The sequence below is a fragment of the Eptatretus burgeri genome, chromosome 10 (genome assembly GCF_056783735.1).
Source record: "Eptatretus burgeri isolate ZD-2024b chromosome 10, Ebu_testis_v1, whole genome shotgun sequence".
Classification (NCBI taxonomy): Eukaryota; Metazoa; Chordata; class Myxini; order Myxiniformes; family Myxinidae; genus Eptatretus; species Eptatretus burgeri.
Window position 1 is genome coordinate 23,053,878 of NC_140970.1, and position 26,409 is coordinate 23,080,286.

At 44.0% G+C, this 26,409-nt stretch overlaps 1 protein-coding gene and 1 pseudogene across 3 annotated transcripts in view; one reads left to right on the plus strand and one right to left on the minus strand.

Annotated features, from left to right (window-relative positions):
• LRGUK (leucine rich repeats and guanylate kinase domain containing) overlaps positions 1 to 26,409 on the plus strand; it is a 60,273-nt gene that overhangs the window by 15,253 nt on the left and 18,611 nt on the right. For all 3 annotated transcript variants that reach the window (XM_085897392.1, XM_085897391.1, XM_085897394.1), the window contains exons 3-12: positions 2,487 to 2,597; positions 3,461 to 3,542; positions 7,602 to 7,702; positions 15,380 to 15,461; positions 16,155 to 16,216; positions 16,946 to 17,089; positions 18,403 to 18,483; positions 18,595 to 18,681; positions 23,703 to 23,809; positions 24,595 to 24,714. In XM_085897392.1, coding sequence (XP_085753518.1) covers positions 2,487 to 2,597; positions 3,461 to 3,542; positions 7,602 to 7,702; positions 15,380 to 15,461; positions 16,155 to 16,216; positions 16,946 to 17,089; positions 18,403 to 18,483; positions 18,595 to 18,681; positions 23,703 to 23,809; positions 24,595 to 24,714 — 977 coding nt within the window. The remainder of the gene's footprint in view (positions 1 to 2,486; positions 2,598 to 3,460; positions 3,543 to 7,601; positions 7,703 to 15,379; positions 15,462 to 16,154; positions 16,217 to 16,945; positions 17,090 to 18,402; positions 18,484 to 18,594; positions 18,682 to 23,702; positions 23,810 to 24,594; positions 24,715 to 26,409) is intronic.
• Positions 9,363 to 10,360, minus strand: LOC147018081 (uncharacterized; annotated as a pseudogene).

A 26,409-nucleotide genomic window follows, 5' to 3' on the forward strand; every position in this document is an offset into this window, starting at 1 on the left:
AGGCTGTTTTGCTCCACAATGGCAACGAAAAGACATCAGTCCCACTGGCTCACGCGTTCGGCATGACAGAGACCTATGAGACTATGCGGCAGCTGCTTGATTCCATCAAGTACAATGACTTCAACTGGCACATCTGCGGAGACTTGAAAGTGGTGGCGCTGTTGTTAGGGCTGCAGTCAGGCTACACGAAATACATGTGCTTCCTTTGTCTCTGGGATAGCAGAGACGACAAGAATCACTGAATGAAGAAAGATTGGGAAGAGCGAAAAGAGCATGTACCTGGTCGACACAACGTGAAGCATATCGCCCTTGTCGACCCAGCCAAGGTTTTCCTTCCACCACTCCACATAAAGCTCGGCTTGATGAAAAGTTTTGTACGGGCAATGGATCTGAATGGGCGTGGGTTTTCCTCAAGGAAAAGTTTGGCAACACCTTGTCGGAGGCCAAGATCAAGGCTGGTGTCTTTGTTGGACCGCAAATCCGACAGATTATGAAGGACGAAACTTTTCCGACAACTCTAAACCCCAAAGAGCTGGCAGCGTGGAGGAGCTTCAAAGCTGTGACGGACAACTTCTTGGGGAACGAGCGCGCGGACAACTATGAAGAAATAGTGCAGCAGCTGCTGGAGTCCTTCAGGAAACTTGGCTCCAGGATGTCCCTGAAAATCCATTTCCTACACCAGCACCTGAACTTCTTCCCTGACAACTTGGGAGCAGTCTCGGACGAGCACGGCGAGCGATTCCACCAAGAGATTTCACTCATGGAGACGCGTTACCAAGGGCGGCACAACCCGAACATGATGGGCGATTTCTGCTGGTTCCTGCATCGTGAAACTGACACAGAGCAGCACAAACGCAAAGCCAAATGCCTAAAGCATTTTTAATTACATTCTAGTGGAGTTTTTCTGTAATTTCTATAATTTTGAAGCATTCATGATGAAATAAATGAATAAATGAATTTTTGTAAATTTCATTGAAATCCTGACTTCTAGGCAATGGGAATATTTCTGTTACTTAAAATCCTGACGTGATACAGCAAAACGGTTATGATTTTTGAAATCAGCGTACCCAAATTAGTCTAAATCACTTTACACATCTCCAGTAAAAAATTTTTGTTGTTCAGTGTTATTGAGCAGCCAAGTGAAGCTAATGCAAGATAGATTAGATGCACCAAGTTTTAATTTGGAAGGCCATGGAGTCTTTGTTTTAAAATTAGTTTAAGTTTTGCTTTCATGTCTCCTTTTGTAAATTTGGCGATAACCTTTCTTACGTCCTTTGCAAACAAGTGTGCCGTGCCATGTGCAGCAGCCTTCAAGACGTTTTCAGGTTTCTAAATTAATGCACAGCCAAGATGTTGTAAACTTCATCACGAAGATGAGAGGTTGGAAGGATAGTCCAGACGTTTGTCCACTTGTCTCTGAGCTGCTTAATCTAGGAACAAGTCTCGAACCAGGTAAAAAAAAAACTGTCACCCTGGCGTTTCACAGGCAGGGTGATTCATCAATGAGTGCGCCATCCTCGGACGGACACGTTGGACCGGACGTCCTGTCTGATAGCATTGCTGGGTGTATCTAAACGATCTATGGTGTCTCTCGTGAAGAGGAGTAGTAACTGCAAGAACCCTGAAGAAATTCCAAAATCCTGCCGAAATGTGCAGGGGCACTGCATCAGCGTGACAGCTATTCCAGCGGGCTGAATTCGAATTTATTCCCAGTCCAATATGCATTGGGTACCAATAACTTCAAGTCGGTGTCGTTAGATTCAAGATCTACCTGAATAATAATATTGTGAGGTAGTTTTGTTTTGAAGAAGTGGAATAAGGCAGTGGGGCATGCAAAGTAAATTATTCCATCAAAGTTAGCGTCCTGGCATGCTACGACTTGCTTGGGGAGACGAGGCCTAATTGAATGGCCACTTTTGTTTGGCAGGAACTAAGCAAAGGATCAAAGCAGCAGTAAAAACAGCATTGAAAGCAAAGTAGGAAAATGAGGGCAATTCTTGCCTTGACTCCTGGCAGCACATCGTGTTCCAAGTTGCTGCGCCACATTAGAAGCACTGTGACAGTATTAACACATACATGAGTTCACGTAACTGCAAATGCAAGACTGTTCAAAATAAGTCAATACTGTGACTGAATGATTAAAAAAACATAGGGGTAATACCCCTGGGCGCGAACCTGGTCGCGGCTGGATAAGATAACCAGGGAACTACTGCTAGGTATAGATGACCCACAAAATATGTAACGGAGAAGAAAGTAAATACCTATGGGTTTTTTTTAAAATGCCATGAACAAACTTTGGTACATCACGGGTGATGAAGGTTGTGGTCAAGTTTCGTTTAAATTGTGTGCGTAGTTTTGGAGAAGATGTTGCAAGTATTTGTGGACGGACGGACAGACTGACGGATGGATGACGTGCCATCCCCTAGGCTCCCCGGAACAACGTTCCAGGTGAGCTAAAAAAAAACGATAATTGCTTCTTTTTACAGGAACAAGGAAAGTCCCGTGTACTTGATGTCACGTTGGCTGCACAAGGGCTATCTACACTTGGCCTTTCAGCTAAAGGCTTAGAGTTTGCTTACCTGCATCTCTCACTCCCAGTAAGTTCTCCTTTCCAGTGTTTGTGCATAAATAAATAAATAACACCCCACACACGCAAAGCAAAAAGTGGGGTTGAGCAATTGGTTCACTTTGTCTGTCTGTCTGTCCACAAAGTCAGTTTATGATCAAGGAACTATTTAATTCTGATTGAATGTTCTATTTTGAATACAAATCAGAACATTAATCGGAAAACAAACTTGGAGTTTAGCAGCAGTCTGTCTCTGAATTTGTCCTGATAGCGCATGTGCAGCGAGGATTGAGATTTTTTTTAAGCTTTGTCTGCCTGTCTGGTAGTCAAACAAAATTGAAAATCATTCCAAACAGGTAACTTAGTTTTTAGCGATGTCTTGAAGTATACAAACAACAGGCATGAATAACTAATATACAGTGTTAAATAAGGTGGTGGTAAAGGCACTGCAACAACGGCGGTAAACTTCCAAAAATATTTTTCTCCAACCTTTAAAATCTTCATTTTATTTAAATTGAATTATGTACGAGAACACTGGAGAACACAAATCGCCTTCTTTTCACCTTCAAAAACCTTTCGTTTAGCAGTACTTGGACAAAATATTCCAGCATATTACGTCACATCTCAACCAATCAAATTTGCCGCTCACAGAACCCGACCATGTCCATCTTTTCTCAAGATTGCATGGGATAAGGTGCTCTATGAATCCTCTATTTGCCTCTTGTGATAATTTTAAAATGCCGATGACTCATATGACCCCATCTCAAAATACCATATTTCATTTTGAAAACTGTTCATTATCACTGTTGTATGGGAGTAATAAGAATGTGGATAACACTTTTTTTTCTCTCATCTTGTCGGCAAGAGTGACCCGTTGAATGTGTACCATGGCAGGGTTATGCCCTTACAGATGTATCCATCCTGACAAACTACACTCACATACAGAAGCTGGATCTGTCTCATAACAACATCCACGGTAAGATAAAGAAAGCGAACGGAATGGGGAGAGAGTGCTATTATCAAGCGGATCTTTGGCAGGTGACATCAACATAACTTCAGAGTAGCTTCAAATATCTCATGCATGCCATAAGGGGCAATCGATTTGTTATATACACATTGGGGTGAGGGACAGCGGTGAATTGGGAAAAAAAAAGCACAGGGTGACCACACATAATCGGTACCAACCTATCCTCCAATAACTTCCTCCATACCAAAGATATAACCTTTTTTTGGCAGGTGCACAAAGTGAAGTGTGTATATAGTCAGCAGATTTCGATTTAATCAAGATAGCCCCATTTTTTTCAACATGCCATGGACAAATAAAGAATAATCGTTTTCAGTTGAAATCTACCTGAGAACAAAATCCTTAAAGAAGACTCAATGTGAGTACAGTATAGGGTTAGATGCTTAAGTACAATGTCTCTGAAGGAAGGCCACAATCCATAGATGATCTCAAAACAGCAATAACTGACAAAATCCATTCAATCACTGCAGCCAAATGTGTCAGAGTAATAAACAATTTCCCCCATATAATCCTAGTGTGCATGCTGCATCGCGGCCGACATCAGGAGCATGTACTCCAACATAAATCAAATCAATGACATTAAAGATATCCATCTGAAACTTTCCATAGTGATCATGCATCATGTAAATCCAACTGAGGATTTAGCAAACCCAACTGAGGGCAAACTCAGTTCTTTCCACAAAGCTCGGAACAAGTGTGTATCTACCCTCAGGAGAGCCAGAAAACAACATCTTTCTCATCTCAAGTCTGAACTCTCAAACCTCTCTACCTCCTCAAAATCCTGGTGGCGTTTAATCAAACTTGTTTCTGGTGTATGTTCCCCCTCCATCCCCTCCCTTACCTCAAATGGCCGCACTGCTGATTCCACACGTGATAAAGCTGAATGTCTAAACTCGGTGTTTGCAGCTAAATCTTGTGTCCTAAACCCATCACTATCTCTACCCACTTTACCCAGTCGCACCCAACTGTCCCTGGACTCTGTATCCTTTTCTCCTGACAAGGTGGAGAGCTTGCTTTCAAACCTCGAGTCAGATTCTGCAACCGGTCCAGATGGCATCAGCCCACGTGTCCTCAAAGCCTGCTCTTCTGCTCTTGCTCACCCTCTCTCTGTTCTATTCACCCTCTCATTTGTCCAAGGTCATCTGCCATCTGCTTGGAAATCTGCTAACATCACTGCCCTGCATAAATAAGGTGCAAAAACAGATCCCTGTAACTACAGACCAATCAGCTTTCTCCCAATCATCAGAAGGTGATGGAATCCATCATCGCTTCATACATGAAATCCTTCCTCTTCTCCAATGGCTTGATTTCCAATCATCAATTTGGTTTCAGACCAGGTCACTCTACCCTGGATATGCTGCTTCTGCTCTCCCATCAATGGATGGAGGTCCTCAATGCCAGACAGGAAATCCGAGCCGTATCCCTGGACATATCACGTGCTTTTGACACAGTCTGGCACCCTGCCCTACTCACCAAACTCTCTTCCCATGGTATTCAAGGCCATCTCCACTCATGGCTCGCAGACTTCCTCTCCTGTCGCAGTCAACGTGTGGCCCTAAATGGAGTTCTTTCATCCCCTCTTCCTGTGCAGGCTGGAGTTCCTCAAGGTAGCGTTCTGGGCCCTGTTCTTTTTCTGGTTTTCATCAATGATCTCTCGGACTCTCTGGAAAATCCTCTATTTCTCTTTGCCGACGACTCCACCCTCTGCCGTACCATCTGTCATCCCTCAGACCGGCAAGCAGCATCTTCTTCGCTCACTGCAGATCTGGATAAAATCACAAACTGGTCCAACACGTGGAACATGTCTTTCAATCCAGACAAATCTCACACTCTCACTATGTCTCTTCGAAAGGACCGTTTACAAAACCCCCCCATCCACTTTCTCAACAATCCTCTGGAAGAAGTCTTTTCTTTCAAGCTTCTAGGTCTCACTATCTGCCATGACCTTTCCTGGGAAAGTCACATTTCCAACCTCGCCTCAAAAGCCAGTCGCCGACTGGGAATCCTCCATCGTGCTAAGTCCTTCCTCGGCCCTCTTGAGCTCCTGACCACTTACAAAGCTTTTGTCCGTAGCCTGATGGAGTACTGCTCTCCCCTCTGGGCTAGTGCTCCTGCCTCCCACCTTTCTCGGCTTCACGCTGTCGAAACGAGGGCATTTAAGATCATCGGCATCTCCCGCAATGAAGCTGAGTCTTTGGGCCTCTCACTCGATCACCGCAGGTTGGTCGGTGGTCTTTCTGTCTTCTACCGACTCCTCTCCAGCCTTGCCCCCCCCTGCTCTCTCTGCGATTTGTCCCCACCTCATTTCCACAGGGCGCTCAAGGTCCGCCAACAACCCCCTTCTGGTAAAACTACCAAAATCACGAATCACTGCTCATCTTCACTCTTTCATTCCTCTTTTTTCGCGCCTTTGGAATAAACTCCCTCACTCTATTCTTTCCCATTCTTCCCTCCAGGCTTTCAAAACAGCTGTTCACCACCACCTCTTATCTTCCCCCATCCAAATCCTCGATCTTTTCTACCCCCGATAATCCACCCAAGCCCACTTCCTTCATTTCTCCTGCTTTCCTTCCTGAAAGTCCCCGAAATGTCCATCTTCTCTTCGCCATGTTCCCCGTCCCATCCTCACTTGCTGTGAGTTGTGTGTTAGCTCTCATACGAGCCTCGACCAAGGTATACAAAAAAAAAAAATCAAATGTGTACCAAAGAATGTCTCATCTTAAAAAATAAAAAAGGTATGGGTACCAGCTTAATAAATTGTATAGGTACCATTTTTGTGGTCACTCGTTAGATTGGAAGAATAGAAACAAGAGAGGGATATATAATATATATATATATACATATATATATATATATATATATATATATATATATATATATATATATATATATATATATATATATATATATATAACCGGGCGTAGTGGTGTGCGCCTGTAATCCGGCTACTCGGAGGCTTGGGTTGGAGGATCGCTTGAGGACGGGAGCTCTGCTCTGCGCTGGGCTGTGCTATGAGAGGGTGTAGGGCAGCCCAGAATCATGGAGAAACCCAATCCTTATCCCTGTGTCATAAGAGGCGACCAGGGTTGCATCAGGAAGGGCATTCGGCGTAAAACCTATGCCAAATCAGTATGCGAATCATAATGGATGATCCGCTGTGGCGACCCCTAACAGGAGCAGCCGAAAGAAGAACAACACACAACATATATGTATATATAGATATGTATATGTATATATATATATATATATATATATATATATATATATATATATATATATATGTGTGTGTGTACAGAATTGTATAAGATTGGGGCGTTGGGAGTACACATTTATAAAGAAGAAGAAGAAGGCGCTTCCCACCAAAAGTAAAAAAACTAGATCGACTCCGCTAATTTGAGCAAAAAAGCGAGAGTAGACCCGGTTTCAGGCAACGTTTCACCGGTTTCATCAGGCTTCATCAGATCTACTGTGCCTGATGAAGCCGGCTGTGAAGCTGGCGAAACGTTGCCTGAGACCAGGTCTACTCTCGCTTTATTGCTCAAATTAGCAGAGTCAATCTAGTTTTTTACTTTTGGTTGGAAGCGCGTTCTTCTTCTTTAAAATATACATATGTATATATATATATATATATATATATATATATATATATATATATATATATATATATATATATATATATATATATATATGTATATATATATATATATATATATATATATATATATATATATATATATATATATATACATACATATATGGGAGTGGGGATGGAATGCAGAGAGGAAGAAAAGTTTTGGGGTAGAGATTTTGGGAAGGGAAGGGGAAAGGAATGTGTGGAGTCTATGGCAGAGTGGGGAAAGGGGGTTGTGGAAATATTCTGGCATATTTATGTACGGCATGATTAGACAGCCCCGACAATGAAATTATCCTATGTGCAGTTTTTGTGCTTTAATCAAAACTGGTTCTGAACTTGTCATCCCATCACAATGTTTTACCCTCTTTTTTGAGTAGACATAAGCTGCCTGGGGTGCCTGCAAAGTCTTGTCATATTGAACGTTTCAGATAACAAATTGACAGAGCTGTGTGCCTTCAGCCCATTGAGCTTCCTCCGGGTGAGATACAACAAATACAATGTGCAACAATTTTGCAGTGAACCCTTTTCATTGTCAAGCTACTGAATTATGAATGGATTAGACTTTAAAGTTGTTTAACACATCAATAAAAAAATGTCAATTTGCTCTCATATTATAGTTACTATGAGCAGGAATCCACTGTAATTCCACATAATGCAAAATGTGACACTTCAAGTCTTCAACCCCCATCCCCCTACCCACCCAAGTCCCCAACAAGCCTGCCCCCACAATCCCAAGTCTTCAAACCCCTCCCCACCCTGTCTTTAAACCCCCTCCCCACCTGGAGTCATAAACGCACCTCCACCACAAGCCCTCAACCCTCCCCAAAGCCTCAACCCCCTTCTCCCAACTATATGCCCCACCCCCACACTCCAACTCTATGTCTTCCCCTCCCCATTTCCTCCACCCCTTAAAACTCCAAGTCCTCAACCCCCCCCCCTCCAATGGCAAGTCTTCAGGCGCCACTCCCACCCCAAGTCCTCCCCCTCCCACCCTGTCTTCAACCCCCTCAAAGTCCCAACCCCTCTCTCCCAACTCTCCCCCTTCCACCCCACGTTCCAACTCTATGTCTTCCCCTCCCCTCAACCCCTCATACCCCAAATCCTCAACAAATCAAGTCCTCAACTACCACCTCCCTGAGCTTCAATCCTCCTTCTCTCCCAAACCTGTCCCCTCACTGCCCCCCACCCCTGTCCCCTCACTGCCCCCCACCCCACCCAAACTCTCTGTCCTCTCCTCCTGCTTTCTTCCCATTCAGCTCTTTTGGCATATATGTAGTGAGCTGGTTGTTATTTTCATCTGTGACAGATGTGTTTTGAAAAACTATGGTGTACAAGTAATTGGGCGAATTCTAAATTACCTGTTTGCATAGTTGTTATAATTGACCACCACCCCAAAGAATGACCGTTTTTTATATTCAAGGTCTCAGTTCATGGAAGAGCTAGATGACAGTGGATAAAAGAGCATACATACCAGGACAGTAAGGAACAGACCTGGTTCAAATCACTCTCCTTTCTGTTCAGTGGGTGATAACCTTTCTTGCATCCTTCACAAACATGAAAAAAGTGTGTTATGCCATGCATGCATCATTCACGACTGTTTTGCTTCTAAGGTGGAATAAGGCAGTGGAGAATGCAGAGCATTATATATCTTAGTAAACGCCCGAGCGTGCTACAACTAGCTTGCGGGAGACTAAAATGGCCACTTTTGTTTGGCAGAAACCAAGCAATAAACCAAAAGAGCAGTACAAACAATATTAGGAGTAATGCAGGAAAATTAGGGCAATTTTTGCCTCGAATTCTGGCGGCACATTTTGTTCTGAGGTGCTGTGCCAGATTATCAGCACTGTCAATTGAAGTTATATGGGAAACAACCGACATGATAAGTTCGACATGAAATTGAAATGATAGAAAAACAGAGCGAGCGGTTGAATGAATGAGGAAAAAGCATGAATATATTAAGAATAGATGCAACGAGAGGTAAGGATGTAAACTGACACGAGATGGCAGTGTACTGCCAATTGAAGCCTTCTTTGTTTTTTCGATGAGAGTTGATCAGTTTGTTTGTGGCCCAAAAAGGAAAACGCTATACAATCACTTTATTTCTCAACATAATTTCCTTTCCTGGCAATGCACTTCATTCATCTGTCCACCAGCTTGCCTATGCCCATTCTGTAGAACTCCTCGTCACACCCCTCGAGGAAGTCCTCTACAGCTGCCATCACAGCATTATTGTTATCATATTTGTTTCCCCGTAGAGCTTCTTTCAGGTGAGGGAACGAATAGAAGTCAGATGGGGTGAGATCTGGTGAGTAAGGGTGGGTATGGCACAAGTTCATACCAACAGTTTGCAGCAGTAGCCCCCAAAAGTTGGGTTATGTGTGGGGAGACGTCGTCTTGTGGAAGCAGCACACCTCGGGTCACTTTTCCCTCGACTCCTTTGCTTAATTACATCACGCAACCTGGGCAGTTCATCAGAATAATACTCCTTATTAATAGTATTTCCCCTTTCTAAGAAGTCTACCATTATCACACCATCACATTCCCAAAAAACAGTTGCCATTGTCTGTCCAGCTGATTGTCGTCTTGAATTTTTGAAGGGGTGGGAATCTGGTGTGTTTCTCCTGCATGCTCTGATGCTTGGTTGCAGGATCAAAGTGGTGAACCCATGTCTCATTCTATGTGAAAACGAAGTCATCTGGATCAGCATGAATATAGCTCATGGAAAACGTCCAGACGAGCGCTTTTCTCATCCACTGTCAGCATTCAGGCAACCCACCTACCTTGCTGAAACCCTTGCCATACCAAATTTGGCTGTGAGGATTGATTGAACCAAACCAAAAACAAATACCCAAATGTCAGCTACGTGCCTGATAGATGCTCGTCTGTATTTATTCACTACTTAATGCAACTGGTCCATCATTTCTGGTGTTGTTACCTCAACAGGACAACCTGGTCTGTGCTCATCTTCAGTGCTTGTTCTGCCATGCTTGAACTCAGCTACCCAGTTCTTTACCATTGAATATGAAGGAGCATCATCCCCTAATGCCATTACCATATCCATAAGTATTTGCTTGAAAGGCAAGCCTTTCTTGTTTCAAGTACTTTATATCACAGCTTGGAGCTCCGATTTCTTCATTTTGACTGAATTTAGGGAGGTTCCCTACTTTGAATCTACACTGTGGGAAATCTACAAGCAGAAATATGGAATTGGGAAGACAAATTATAATAGCAAGGATAGATCTTTATACTCTTTTACTTTCATCAACCTACCACATCAACAAGCAGGTTAGGTCACGAACAACCTGATCACCCTTGTTTACAACAGGTGTGGATCCATGATTTTAGGTTGGGGGCTTTGTGGGAGTGGTGAAAAAAAAGATATTGCAATGAAAAATATAATTTTACTATTTCCACAAAAAAAAATTCTCAAGACTATTCTAAATATCGACAAAGAATGCTCGAAAACACTTGAAAAGAAGTACTCCTACTCCAATGAAAAAACTTTTGCTCAAAACTCAACATTTCTTTTAATTATTATCTCATCATAACATAACAATCCAATTGAATGAAAAGTAGACATTGCATATAGTGAAACAAATGATATAATGATCTAAACAAATCAATATCCCTGACATATTGAACAAGCTTTGACATAGAAGTGGCCTTGATCAGAATTAGGGTTTTGCCATCAGCTGAACATTTGCCTTCATCATCTCAATGATGTGAATCACTCAAAACAAAGCTTTCTTTTCCAACACATTTGATGCCAATTGTATATCCTGGAGAATTTTCCACGGTCAAAAAGCATGTTCTTTAGTCTTGAAAACACAGACTGAGTGCTGAATTCAAACATAATGATTGGGACTCTGGATTATATGATATTTGGGATACCATTCCACTTGTTGGTTCATGAAAGGTTTGGAGAAAAGAAGCATCTCTGATGACAAATGATTCCGGTAATTTGTTAATCATCAAGTATCCACCATGGGAACAAACTGAATGGTGTAATGTACTGATGGAAGATGCTTAGCAGGCAGACACGAGCGGGAGGACAGTCGAGCCGGGCTGTGTTGTACAAGTGCGAGCGCGGGCGTACTCTGCCCGGCAGCTCTCCTTTATTCGTATGCACACGCACGAGCCGGACGACTCCAGCATTACTACGACGCCTCAGGCGGCGCGCACACCTTATATCCCTTGCCGATACACTGACCACCACGACCAGGCCTCCCATCACGCCCATCATGCATCATCACCATGCCCTTCCCCGTAGGCCCGCAGACTCCACCACACTCCTCCCCCCTAAAACTATGATTATTAAATGATCACCATTATAAGAAGCATAAAGAACACGAAGGACTCCATATAATAATCATGAAAATAAAATGAAAACAGTGAAGTATAACAGCACACCACATCATATAATGTGTCGATGCGAGCGAGTGGAGCAGCAAAGGCCAGGTTCCAAAGACGGAGGTGCACAAAGCACCCACCACACTCTGACCGCGTTACTGATATGAAGCAGCAAAATGAGAAGCACAGCAGCACTACGCAGCAAAAACGCCCCCAGGCGGCCCATGCTGACATGGCCCTCGCCGAGGTCGTGGCGACCTTTCGAGCCAACTTCCCCCGGCACCATCAAACGCCTCCGGCCCACTCCCCCCAGGCAGACCCGACGTAGATAAACATTCCGAGGCCGGAAGCCCGCTGTCTGGAAGCCGTGGCGCCAGCCTTGATCGACCTTGGCCGGGGGCACTGAACAGCGCCGCTGGCTGTATGCATTTAATGCTCCAAAACAACTCACGCACCACAATCAGTTGAGACGCCAACGCCCGTCCAAACAGCCTTGAGCGAACACAGAGAGCTGCGCTCGCAACCAGAGGTGGGGGTAACGCCGACCAGGGCACCAGTCTTGGTTCCGAGTCGACCTCCGAGACCCACACGGCAGCTAGATGGGAGCAACTCCATTTAAACCACACTGCAATCATAGGCTCGTTATAAATCACTACGAACATTATTCGAAGCATTGCAAACTCATTTTTCCGTACAGCGTGCTTTTTTGATAAAATCCCAGCACATGACAAAGCAACTACCTGCGGCCCGGGACAATGGAAGGCCAACCCAACCTTTTTATTCGCCACCACCGCTCCTGAAGCCCCCACATCACATTGATCATAATACAACTCCCATTGACTGATCTCTGCCAAATCCACTTTCACACGGGAACTGCTGGCATTTATTTCAACAACGTTAAACTGCATCACTAGAGCAAGGAAAAACACATATGCCATGAACAACAACCCACAACCCACATCACGAGTCCGTTTCTTGGTTGTCGACTCGATGTTGTGACTCGCGACTCCCTTTAACGCCACGGGCTCACCGCCACCTGTTGAAGCTGCCTGAACAACACCGACGCGCATTGCCTCACGAACACTGCCGAAGCGCGGGAATCCATCGCGAGCGAAGCGCGGGAACTCATCGCGAGAGCTGATACGGCTCTCGCCGCTCCCGAACCGCACATCACTGCCGCCGGCAGCAACGAACGGTCGCTCCCGCTGCATCGACGCGGCCCCCGCCGCCAGAGCCTCGCCCTCGGTACTCGACGAAGGCCTCGAAGAGAGCACTGGCACATCTGCAGGTACGAACCGGAGATCCAGTCCGAGGTGCGCCAGCCAGTCCCGACCCAAAAGGGGGGGCCCCTCCCCTCGTACAACGAACACTGAGAGCCGGGCGCGTCGATCTCGGTCCTGCTGCGGTGCCCCTCCGCTCCCGGTGCGACCGTGCTGCGGTGCGCGCCCTCGTCCCGCACCGCTAGGCGCGCGAGCACCCTGCGGCACTTGTGCCATCGCGCGGGCTCCGGGCTGCGCGACCTGCGGCACTTGTGCGGCCACCGCGTGGACCTCGGGCTTAGCCGCCATGCCCCAGTTGGAGCTACTCATTACGTCCTGGCCAGGAATGGCGCGGACATCGGTGAGTGTCTGCTCGACAGATGAAGCAGTCGCGACCGCCGAGTCGAATGTGATGTCGGTCAACCGCAGAATGGCTGCTACCATCTTTGCGTCTCGCAGACCAGAAATAAAACGATCTCCGAGCCGCGCAGGACGCTCCTCCGTCATGAATTTGCACGGCACAGCCGAATGCTATGCGCGGGCAGCACGAGTGGACTCAATTCGACACCCGATCCGTGCCTCGATCACTTCAACCTCCCCTGCCACTGATCTTGTCATCTCCGGATCAATTGGAAGCAGGTTTTGACCCGGGACGGAAGGATCGTTTCGCACACCGCCATCTATGACTGTAACAATGGGCGATGACCCTCGGCCCACACACCGTAGACGACCTCGAGTGCTCAGACCGTCGTCCGAGTGATTGCATTGCAACGCTCGCCCACAACCCGCGCCGTAGACCGTGCGCATGGCCGTGCGTGCCTGGCCCATCGCGATGACCCCCAGACCATCTGTTGTGCCCCGACCATCGAGACCTCGGACATTCTCCAGAGCTTGCGCGACGTCCCACGCCGCGTTCGAGCCAAAACGCGTGTCCTCGACAAAACGAACAGTGAGCGCGGCCGTTGCCCACTCGACGTGGCCGAAGTCGATTCCGACGAAGGCGGGCACGCGTACGTTTGCCGTGCACCGACCCTCTGCCATGCTTATGCTGGCGAGACCTTTGGCTCCGTAGCTTGGAACCGCACGGGTCATTTGCCGCCCTGCACACGCCGATCCGAAGATCCTCGTTCGCCAACTGTAATGTACTGATGGAAGATGCTTAGCAGGCAGACACGAGCGGGAGGACAGTCGAGCCGGGCTGTGTTGTACAAGTGCGAGCGCGGGCGTACTCTGCCCGTCAGCTCTCCTTTATTCATATGCACACGCACGAGCCGGACGACTCCAGCATTACTACGATGCCTCAGGTGGCGCGCACACCTTATATCTCTTGCCGATACACTGACCACCACGACCACTCCTCCCATCATCACGCCCATCATGCATCATCACCATGCCCTTCCCCGTAGGCCCGCAGACTCCACCACAAATGGTACAAACTAAATCCATGTTGAATGTTGCGGTCAACATCAGCTGTGATCTGAGGAATATCGGGTGATCCTACGTCACGAGACCACATCTTCAGCTATATACACTTCAATACAAATGAAATAAAAATCGCCTTTGATGGAAACGGGGGGGTTTTGAGGGGGGGTGCACCGGATGCGCCCCCACCCATCCACCCCTGAAGTTGAGGCTCGTGGAGGAGCTAGAACACAGACCGAATCAGGATGCAACAGTACAAAGGAATTGTAGAAAGAGGAGGAAAGCACCAACAGCAGCAGGGTTGAGAGAAAACTAGAGGGAGACTTGGGCAAATAATGGTTGTGAGGAAGAATGAAGTCCAGGGGAGGACACACAGGGTGGACAATATGGATGCAGAAGCAAACTCCCAGGAAGGAAAATCTAGAAACTTGGGAAGAGCTGGGCTTGGGGGTGAGGTGGGGAGTTAATGGGGGTACAAAAGGTCATGGTTTTGGATAGGGGATGATCTGACACGGTGATGAACAGATGTCTTGAAGACCTGAAGGGAAGAATGAGATTGAAGAGAATGTGGAAGTTGGTTTCACAGGTGGGAAAAAGGAACAAATGAGAGATGAGCAGTGATCCTGGATTTTGGGAGCCTTGGAGGGAAGAGTCGAATCGATGCGCTTCAGGAAAGCGATTCCACAGCCTTGAGGAAAGATAAACAAAGGAGTGGAATGGGCAGAAAGTTCTGATTTTGAAAAGCGAACCAGGAAGTAGTTACTCAAATGCATGAATCCTTGAGAGATTGGAAGGCTCAAGTAGCAAGGGGAGCAAGACCAGAAGTGAGGTGGTGGAAAACTGAGGCCACCAACCTGTTTGTGATGAGAGTGCAGTAGATCTTGTGCCTCAGCCTCCTGCTGGGGAATGCCAGTGATGTTAGGAACTTTGACCTCCACAGCATTTCTTTATTGAATTAGTTTTGACTTATCAGCTCAAGCACCCACAATGAAATTTGAAGTAAAACAAAAGCTTCCATAAGAGTCTGTCTTTTTAAAACTTATGCAATGCCAAACACAGTACAGTATTGTCGTTGTCGTATCATAGTTTCGATTTTTTGATGTGTTTATGTTTTTATGAACCAGGAAGCAGATTTCTCTTTCAATCAAATCACTGACATGGCAAACTTGTCAGGCTTCCCACGCCTCTGCAAGCTTGTCATCGATCGTATCCTTTGAGCATGGAATGCCTGACCACTATGCATTCCCAATGTTCCTCCTTATGAGATTTTGTCTTATATCACACCTCCTCAACATTGCCATCAAATAGCATTCAATTCATAGATCTTTTGTTTCATGCCACACTTTGTGTACCCATTGGGGTGAGTGAGTTGTAGCCTGTGTTCCAATCTCGATCCAGCAAAAAGCTATTACCCTGGAGTATTACAGGCAGGATGATTCATCAATGCATACACTGTCCATCAAATGGATGTCATGTCAGGTGTCTTGTCTGCTTGCATTAGTTGCTGGATGTAACCGATTCACGAAGTCTTTCATGAAGAGGAGGGGATTTGTTTCTGGAACACTGAATAATTTAAATTCCCACCCAAACGTGTGGGGGCACTGCATCAGCAGTGAGAGGGGGGAGGGTGGGGTTGGGGGAGATGTAAAAAAAATCTATAATTTGTGTACATAGTAAATGTATGGTCCCTCATAATGGCAGTATTTAACAGATATACATTTTCACTTCGCAGTTCAATAACCTGCATTTGAAGTCACAAGGTGAATATGTAAATGTTTATTTGTCATTTTCTCTATGACTCTGCATAAACGTTCTCTGTGACATTGTGTGGTTCAGAAAACGAGATAGTGAGCCTGTGGGGTCTTGAGAAATGTGATCGTCTGTCCTATTTGAGCCTAGCATACAATCGCATTAAAAGAGCTGCAGGACTTGGCCGGCTGCCTCTTACCTACCTGTGCCTGGTATGTGTGGCTCATCGCACAAAGATACACACTGTTAAGATTACATCATGAGCAATGGTGATATAATGGTTCCGTGTGAAAAGCACAAGGCTTGCAATTGTTCACCAAATCAATTATAAAGCTTGTTTCAACAAGCTTTATAATTTATGAAAAATCATCTCCAAGCCAAAGCCAAAGCCAAAGCCAAATTTAAAATTGTCTCTTTTGAGAATACCATGGTTATAATGGGGGATGGAAAGGGAATAGGTCTGACTCAGCTAAGATTCAAACTGCCAACCTCCCATGCTCAGAGGGGACACTCTTACCATTATGCATTGAGGCTGGTGAAAGATATATTATAAAATATTTTATTGCATGGTCACCAATTTATTGAGGTCTGTATCTCTCAAGGATTCCCCTTCTCCTCCACAGTGGATAAAATTAAAGGCAGGACATGGTGTTTATCATGCTTGTGTTTTGAAAAAGAAAAAAACGAGTTAACACACAAACCGTTCGTCCAATTATTGACATGATTTACTCTGAAAACAGTAGTTAGTGACAGATTTACTAAGCTAAATAGATGTAAAGAAGAAGAAATGCTTGTGCATGTCTGAACTTGACAAGAGAAAAAATGATCATGAAACAATGGCTTTGTTCCCTTTTAGTCATTAATACATGCTACTGCTGCTTTAGTTGCCCCCGATCTGTGTGTTGTGATATACAATATTGTGAATATTTTGCATTGAGCAGAGAAATAACGATCTGGAGAATATCCTTGGCATGGAGGGCCTGTTGAGGTTGCAAGAGCTGGATGTGTCCAACAATCAGATCTGTAGTCTGCAGGGCTTGGAAGGCCTCCAGTTTCTGCACATCATCAATCTGGAAAGCAATTGTGTGAGCAGATAATGCACCTAACAGGAAAGAACTCTTAACTTTGATGTCGTGATGCTGTCGGTGAACACAATAAATTGCCAAGAAAGTATGCATTGTCTAAGAATCATCACAACATGGCATGATTGTAAACGTTCTATTCGACTGGATTCACCCAAAACATGAACCACGAACACTAATAGGAACAAAGTAAAGGTTTGAGGATCAATTGTACCCGGGGTGGGTGAGTAGAAGGGGGCTTGGAGGGTACAAAATAATCTTAAAAATAAAAAGCACATAACCAGTGACTTTAAAGTGTTTAGAATGGCTCACTCTTTCCAGTATGAACCTTTTTTAAGTGCTTTTGCAGCATTGTGACTTATTACTAAATACACCGCTCAATAAAATGGAGAAACTTCATGCTTTTCAAAACGTAAGAGTTGTGGAAAATGCTCTTCACAAAAGGCCAATCCTCCATTCCTTAAAATTTTCTCATTGGGGTGAAGGATTGGCAAGATAGCTCAGAAGGAGTGAACTCAAGTTTAAGCTGGTCCGATCTGGGTTCAATTCACAGCCCGACTATAAACTGTCATCCACATGATTTGCAGGTGGAGTGTTGCAGTAATTAGTGTGCTGTTCTTTGGAGAGGGTGGTAAGCTGGTTGTCCCTTTGGCTAATCTTTGTTTGTGGACATTAAATCATGTGGTACCTTTTGAAAAGAGTAGGCCATCGTTTGTTGTTGTGTTGGCTAAATTATGAATCCCTGGTCTAGTCTGGGTGCACTGTTTCAGCAGCACACAACAATTCATTTTTTTATTATTATCAGAGGCAACACCAGACATAATTTTAGCTGAATTCCAGTCAAATATGCATTCCCGAAATGGGTATATTGATGCCATAACATGTTTCACTGTCAACATTTATATCCTGACCAATATTACTTTCTAATCTTAGTGATAAATTGTACAGGTAATCCTTTCAATGACCTTTCTCTATATGATTCACACTTGTATATGAGATCACCTCATGGGTTGGAGCCTGGAGGGAAGAGGGAGTGAAGGGGGTGGTCTAATGGAAGGAGAGGTAGATTTAGTTAACAGCATAAATATATTTTTCTTTAATATAATATAAAAGTTGTCATACCTTAATGATGATGAGTCCATCAAAACATTTCTTTCTTTCACACAACATGAAAATTGTTGTAAGCTTATTGTTGATTAGTACATTACCATAAAAAGTAGCTGGTGTCATAATAATAAAATAACAGAATTGCCCTGACAATAGCTGGCGAGAAAGGTGAGACTGATAAATAAAAGCAGGTATATTGTTTGACTCAGGTTGCAGACCAGCAAGAAACAAGGCACCTACAAGCGCTCAGCCTCTTACGAAACTTGGATATTCGCACAAATCCAATCCAGGTAATAATTTACAATGCAGTTCGTGTGCGTTTTGTCTGTTTATCACCTGCTTCGGTGTACCAAAGTAATCCTAACATTGACAATATTTCCACCATGTGTATGAAAATCCAGGATGGGCAGGAATACCGCCTACACACCATATTCAACCTGCAGAAGCTTACTAAACTTGATGGAGAGATTGTCACAATTAAAGAGAAGGTTTGTTCTTTGACTCGATTTAAAATGACATGATCATTTTTTTTTCCTTAAATATGCTGGTTTTTTTCGCCATGATCGATTAAAAGATGTGGTTAAAAACCTTTGCTGAGGAAAGGCAAAATCAGCAGAGGTTTGCAAGCAGCTACACATCCAAAAAGATCACTTTGCACTAATGTACATATATCTTGCTATTTTTGAAGAAATAGTGACACCTGCAATTTCAACTCAGTCAATAACAAGATCTGAAATGGAATAGATAACATACTCTGGGGTACTTAACATCACTTTTAGAGAGTTTTGAGCTTTCTTCCCTGACCGCTTAGATTATAAATATACTCTCAGTCTTTCATACAGCTGTTGCTGAAACATGAAGTCGGACTACGATCTGCCACAAGGCGTAGTCTTCACGAGCAAAGACATTTATGTATGCTTGTCATGTGATATTTCCTTCCCAGGACCAAGAGTATTCACCAAATTAGTTATATCACCACCTATACTTTTTTGGCCTTTTCCAGGTGTGGCACTTTGATTGGTTGCATGACAACCAATCACAGTGTACAATATCAACACATGACTGTACTATGGAGCATTTAATTTTTGCTTTGACCACCAAAGGTGGGTGGAGATTGTTTTCACCCCTCTGTTTGTCTGTCTGAAAACAGGCCATTTCAAAAAAATGTGGATGGATTCAGATGAAAGCTGGTGGAGGTCGGGTGTGTGACAAAGAATTGATTCAATTTTTGTGAAGATCCAAATCTGAGAATTTTAAAGTGTTTTTCACCATTGAGAAGCCTGGTGTTGGCTTAGTGGCTGACTTAGGATCCTCGGGCCTTGATTTTTGAGCCCTGTTGGCCACTGAATTAACAACAGGTGTGGTTGACTCAGCCTGTCATCCTTCTGAGGCCGGCCAAATGAGTACCAGTGTTCTGGTAGAGGGGCACAACATCAGCGGCACAGATGCGCTTTCAAAAAATGACAGCTACCCAGCAGCTAAGCTGCCATAAGCATGAACATGACCATTGAGAGATGGGGCCAAAAACGATACACTACCAGTCAAAAGTTTTAGAACACCCTCATTTTTACACTTTTTACTGAAATTTAAGCAGTTCAAGTCCAGTGAATAACCTGAAATGGTACAAAGCTAAGCGGTAAACTGCCAGAGGTTAAAAAAAAGTTTAGGTTACCAAAAACTGAAAAATAATGTAAATTTCAGAGTTGTTAAAAGAGGCCCTTTTCAGGGAACAAATAATCAGCTAGCAATAGCAGCTGTTCTGCAGCAATGGAAGTAAATTAAGCCTTGAAAGTTGATGCAAACAATTATTACAGTGTCCCAACTTTTGTTGATTAGTTACAACCCCTCTGTATAAAAGCAGTGTTGGAACAGACTGTGTTGCTACACCCTCTGAAGCATTATTTGGACAATATTGCACTGCAGGAAATCATATATTGCTATTGTAATGGTGAGAAAAAGACAATCAACAAAGGAAGACAGACAGACCATTATAACCCTTAAAAGTGTAGGTCTTTCCTTTAGAGAAATTGCAAAGAAGCCAAGGTGTCAGTGAGTACAGTTTCCTACACAATCAAAAGGCACTTGGAAACTGGAGGAAACCCTGAGAGGAAGAGATCTGGCAGACCCAAATCCACAACACAATCAGAAGACCAAGTTTCTGAGAGTCAACAGCTTGCGTGATAGGTGGCTCACAGGACAGCAGCTTCAAGCACAGCTTAACACTGGTCAAAGTTAAGAAGTCTCAGTTTCAACTGTGAAGAAAAGATTTCGAGCTGCAGGTTTGACAGGTCGAGTGGCAGTAAGAATGCAATTGCTGAGATGGCAAAATAAGAAAAAGAAGCTTGTCTGGGCCATGAAGCACCACCAGTGGACTACTGAAAACTGGATGAAAGTCTTATGGTCCAATGAATCAAAATTTGAAATCTTCGGTTCATCACGCAGGGTTTTTGTATGCTGTCGAGTAGGCGAAAGGATGGTTCCTCAGTGTGTGACACAAACTGTCAAACATGGAAGAGGCTCTTTTTCTCTGATGATCTGAGGAATGATCATCAGGATGATCTCTGATGATCTGATGACGTGATGATCTGAGGCTCTTTTGCTGGATCCAGAGTTGGCGACTTGCACAGAGTGACTGGCATCCTTAACCAAAAGGGCTACCACAGCATTTTTCAGCGTCACGCAATACCCTCTGGTCGACGCCAAGTTGGTCAGGGGTTCATCCTATGGCAAGATAACGACCCAAAACATACCCCCAGGCTATGTCAGAACTACCTTAGAAGAAAAGAACAAGAAGGTAGGCTTCAAATCATGGAATGGCCAGCAGTCTTCTTCTTCTTCTTTCGGCTGCTCCCGTTAGGGGTCGCCACAGCGGATCATCCGTATGATCCGCATAGTGATTTGGCACATGTTTTACGCCGGATGCCCTTCCTGACGCAACCCTGGTCGCCTCTTACAATACAGGGATATGGTACACCTATTTTAACCGGGGTATACACCGGCCCAGTACACTGGTACTCATTTCGCCGACCTCGGAAGGATGACAGGCTGAGTCAACCCCCTGGTGTATTAATTTAGTGGCCCAACGGGACTTGAACTCAGGACCTTTTGGATCCCAAGCCGCTGCCCTAACCACTGCGCCAACACCAGGCTCCATGGAATGGCCAGCAGTCTCCAGAGTTAAACCCCATCGAGCTGGTTTGGGATGAACTGGACAGAAGGGTGAAAGCAAAGCAACCTTCAAGTGCAACACATTTGTGCAAACTTCTGCAACAGTGTTGGGAAGAACTTTCCAAACAAAATTTAATTTCCATTGTAGAAAGAATGCCACGAGTATGTTTGGCTGTTTTATCTGCAAAGGTGGCTACTTTGATGAGGCAAAAGTTTAGATTAAATTTTGTTCAACAAAACGATTCCATGATTTCTTTTTTTATCTGCAATTGTTTATTTGTTCTATGCTTTAATTTCAGAGTACATTGAAACATTAAACTGCTTAAATTTCAGTAAAAACTGGAAAAATGGGAGTGTTCTAAAACTTTCGACCAGTGGAGTATATCGCATCCATGATATCTCAAAAAAGTTGTGGACGGATTCAGCCAAAACTTGGTGGACAGATTGGGTGTGTGACAAGGAATAATTGATTCAATTTTGATCAAAATCCAGATCCAGATACAAGAATTTGTGTTTTTTTAAAGAGATTCCCCACCATTGAGAGATGGGGCCAAAATGATGTATAGCATGACATCTAAAAAAGTTTTTGACGAGTTCTGACAAAACTTGCTGAATGATTTTGGTAGGTGACGAGCAAGCCGATTACATTTTGGTTCAGGTCCAGATCCAGATCCAGTCTATCAGTGGGATACAAAATGTAAACTGTTCAGCCTGGCAGAGGTATGCGCTCTACCGAGTGCCGTTCTAGTTAACCTCCGTCATCGAAGATCGGAGGTTACTGTTTTCACCCTTCTGTTTGTTTGTTTGTTTGTTTGTTTGTGTGTGAACAGTATTACGGAAAAACTCCTCGACGGATTTCGACGAAACCTGGTGGGGGGATTATGCCATTAGATTTTGGACTTGGTCCAAAATCCAATATGGCCGCTATGGCGGCCATTTTGAAAAAATATTTGAATTTTTTTTTTTGCATTTCTACATGTTTTAAGTGATTTCCAACCCCCCCCCCCCAAAAAAAAATTGTAAGAGAAAAAAAAAATTTGCAACTTTTTTTTCAACAAAATTTAGATTTTTTTTTTTGCATTTCTACATGTTATAAGTGATTTCCAACAAAAAAAATGCCAAAATTATAATTGCGGCTGATTTTGGAACTTCAGGTGGATATACCCATGTAAAATCAATTTCTGTCTCAAGGAATCTAGTTATTACGAATGAATTGAGTATGTAAAAGTTAAAAGTAAAAGGGAAAGTTGCAAACTATAACTCTGTGAGCACTGTTGACGTCAAATTGAATGAATGGGATATCAGGTTCACTTGAGTGACCCAGCTGTATTGGCGGCGGAGATTTTGCACTCTACCGAGTGCTCCCCCTCTAGTTACACATGCGATGCAACTCTATCATGTATTATTTGTATTTCACACCCAGATTTTACTCTGTTTCCATCACTATTTCCAATATGGTACAGTTTTTTCTGAAGTTCGTTCCTCACACATGTAATCATTTATTGAACAGTAACAGTACATTTCTCTTTATTCATACTAATTATAGCTTTTTCTTTTATTTATTTTACTCTTTATTTGTCTTTCTTTATCTATTTGTCTAGGGAGAAGTGAATTATTGCCGAAAATTTTCTGTAAGGCTCACTTGGCTGTGCCTGGATGGGTTTGAGGGTTGAGGAGTATCAGTTGAAGCCTCAACCCTATCCAGGTTCCTCCTGATGACACATTCATTGCTCTATACTTATTTGGTTCCTTCTGGTGACTCCAAGACAATATTCGGTTCCGTTTAATACATAAAGCATTATATTAACATTTAAAGGATGTTGTATATGATAGCAATTCTACAACACCCTGTACTTTTTCTTAATCGCGTCCCAAAATAGTTGTCCTTTCACCTAAAGAAGAACCATTCCTTTCACATCTTCAGGTGCATAGGACTGCCGAGGTAGTTTTCCATTGGCGAGGGGATACCGTCTTGGACAGGTCAGCATTCCCACGCAAGATCCTCAAATGGTTCATTCTTCCAAGTAAGCTGGTACTCATTTTGCCGACCTCAGAAGGATGACAGTCTGAGTCAACACACCAGGTGTTATGTTAACAGAACAACAGGGGGCTCAAACTCAGGACCCCAAGATCTTAAGGAAACCACCTTAACCCATTAAACCAGCACCAGGCTTTATCTGATGTAACAACCTAATTAACTTCTAAGTAATGGAATTTTTCCAACACTCCAGATCATCAGCTGGGCTCTGTTCTTCACAGAGGTTTCAACACAGTATGGGAAATGCAACTTAAAAGGAAAGGAAGCAGAGTGGTGTGACATCAGTGCCCCTTTCTGCTGCAGGTCACTGCTATCAACAAGTTTGGCCCTCCAGCAGAGGTGGTTGCAGCCCAAGATTACATCACCAACAAGGTGTTTGCTCTTCTACAGCCACAGAAGATCTACCACAGGTAATTGTCAAAGAAAAGAAAATCTTAAACCACCTGTCCAAGATAGCTTGGTCTCAACTATTTTGATATCGATCATTTTGAAGGCAGACCTCATTTTTAAAAAAGGGAAGGTCACGGCAAGTTTTCAAGTGGTAGGCTGTCTGCAGCCACCCGGAGTGTCCCTTATGAGCCTTTCGCAGAACATTGGTTCTGTTGTAAGCTCTTGGTCACAGGCTGACAAATGGGGGTTTGTGAGTTTTTGAGGGTTCTTTCTGCCTTACAGGTTGGGTTACTGTTTCTGCAGTGTCTGCTAAAGGGTACCATTTAAGTCAGTATTCCCACAGGTTTACCACCAGAAATCTAGAGGCCCAAATCCTGGTATAGCATTTTGGGAAGCTGCCTCATCATCTGGTGCATAATCTCATCCCCTTCCCTGCCAGAATATGACTGGAACCGCACCGAGCACGGGATTTTGGGAGGCCCTTCAGAGGCCACTAGTTTGCACTGTCGGTGCCATCTGGAACGCTCCTTGTTTGTCTGCAAATTTCTCTGAAGCCCCTCACCCCATCCTTATTTTACTTGTCTGCAGTATCCCAATTCTGATTATATTTCCCCATTTTCTTTCTTTGCTTTTCCACCCATGGGGGCCTCCTTGGTTTTTTGGCCAGACCCTTCCCTTGTGGTGTTAATAAAAAAAAGTTGTATTGAATTATTTCAATTGTTTAAAATATTATTGTTATTAATTAAAAGCACAAGATCATTCAGAACTCACCTTTGAAATTTGTTACTCCACCGACCCTTTCTAGCACCCCATTCTCCATCAACTGCCCATACCCTATGTTGGTGCTAACAGGCCCATTGGCTGGAGGAAAACAAGAGCTAGCCCAGCGGCTGTGTGAAGAGTTTGGAGAGTACCTCGGCCTTGGGTAAGAGTGCTGTGCTAGATAAGCAAGACAGAACAAATGGCTTTGATTGCATGGGGATGGGAGTAAAGCATTGTATGCAAATTACATCAGTATTACATCAAAAGCAGTCCATCACACTATTATGTTGAGGCGTATTGGGGATTTGATAGGTCAGGAAACAATAAACATAACAGATCATGGAAGGGGTCGATATCAGATGAGGATTGTGTGGAGACTTCACCAGCACAGTTCATTGTTTTACAGTTATCTTGAAAAATTAAAGATGCTCGCATACCATTATCATGTATAAATAACGAGACTGACTGAAGGATTTTGTCCCAGTGGAATACAACAGTAATCTGTTTCACAATAATAGCTCTTTCACATGTAGTTGTACCAACCATAGAATGCGACCTTCTCTCAAACCAGCGAAGTTCTGCTGAAAAGTAGTTACATTGCCATCTACAGAAAATAATGATGCAAATACATTTCTTAATCCTTAATGCGCGCCTCAGAGAATGGGAATCATTAAGTGGTGACAAAAACATTGTTGCATGCACACAGCAAATTCCATCAAGAGAGCAATAAGACAGATAGACAGCAAAAAACCCAGTCCAGATAGCAATTTACAAAGAGAGATAAACAGTCAATTAATTGTGCGTGCCTAAACACCCGATTTGTTGTGCGTGCCTAAACAGCCGATTAGTTGTGCGTGCCGAAACAGCCGATTTGTTGTGCGTGCCGAAACAGCCGATTGGTTGTACACGCCGAAACAGCCGATTGGTTGTGCGTGCTGAAACGGCCGATTGGTTGTAGGCGCCTAAACAGCCGATTGGTTGTACGCGCCTAAACAGCCGATTAGTTGTGCGCGCCGAACCAGCCGATTGGTTGTGCGTGCCGAAACAGCCGATTGGTTGTGCGTGCCTAAACAGCCGATTAGTTGTGCGTGCCTAAACAGCCGATTGGTTGTGCGTGCCTAAACAGCCGATTGGTTGTGCGTGCCTAAACAGCCGATTAGTTGTGCGTGCCTAAACGGCCGATTAGTTGTGCGTGCCTAAACAGCCGATTAGTTGTGCGTGCCTAAACAGCCGATTAGTTGTGCGTGCCTAAACAGCCGATTAGTCGTGCGTGCCTAAACAGCCGATGAGTTGTGTGTGCCTAAACAGCCGATTAGTTGTGCGTGCCTAAACAGCCGATTAGTTGTGCGTGCCTAAACAGCCGATTAGTTGTGCGTGCCTAAACAGCCGATTAGTTGTGCGTGCCTAAACAGCCGATTAGTTGTGCGTGCCTAAACGGCCGATTAGTTGTGCGTGCCTAAACAGCCGATTAGTTGTGCGTGCCTAAACAGCCGATTAGTTGTGCGTGCCTAAACAGCCGATTAGTTGTGCGTGCCTAAACAGCCGATTAGTTGTGCGTGCCTAAACAGCCGATTAGTTGTGCGTGCCTAAACAGCCGATTAGTTGTGCACGAGTTAGTTGTGTGATAAGCCGATGTGCTTACACTGAACAACAAAAATTTTTTACTGGAGATGTGTAAAGTGATTTAGACTAATTTGGGTACGCTGATTTCAAAAATCATAACCGTTTTGCTGTATCACGTCAGGATTTTCAGTAACAGAAATATTCCCATTGCCTAGAAGTCAGGATTTCAATGAAATTTACAAAAATACATTTATTCATTTATTTCATCATGAATGCTTCAAAATTATAGAAATTA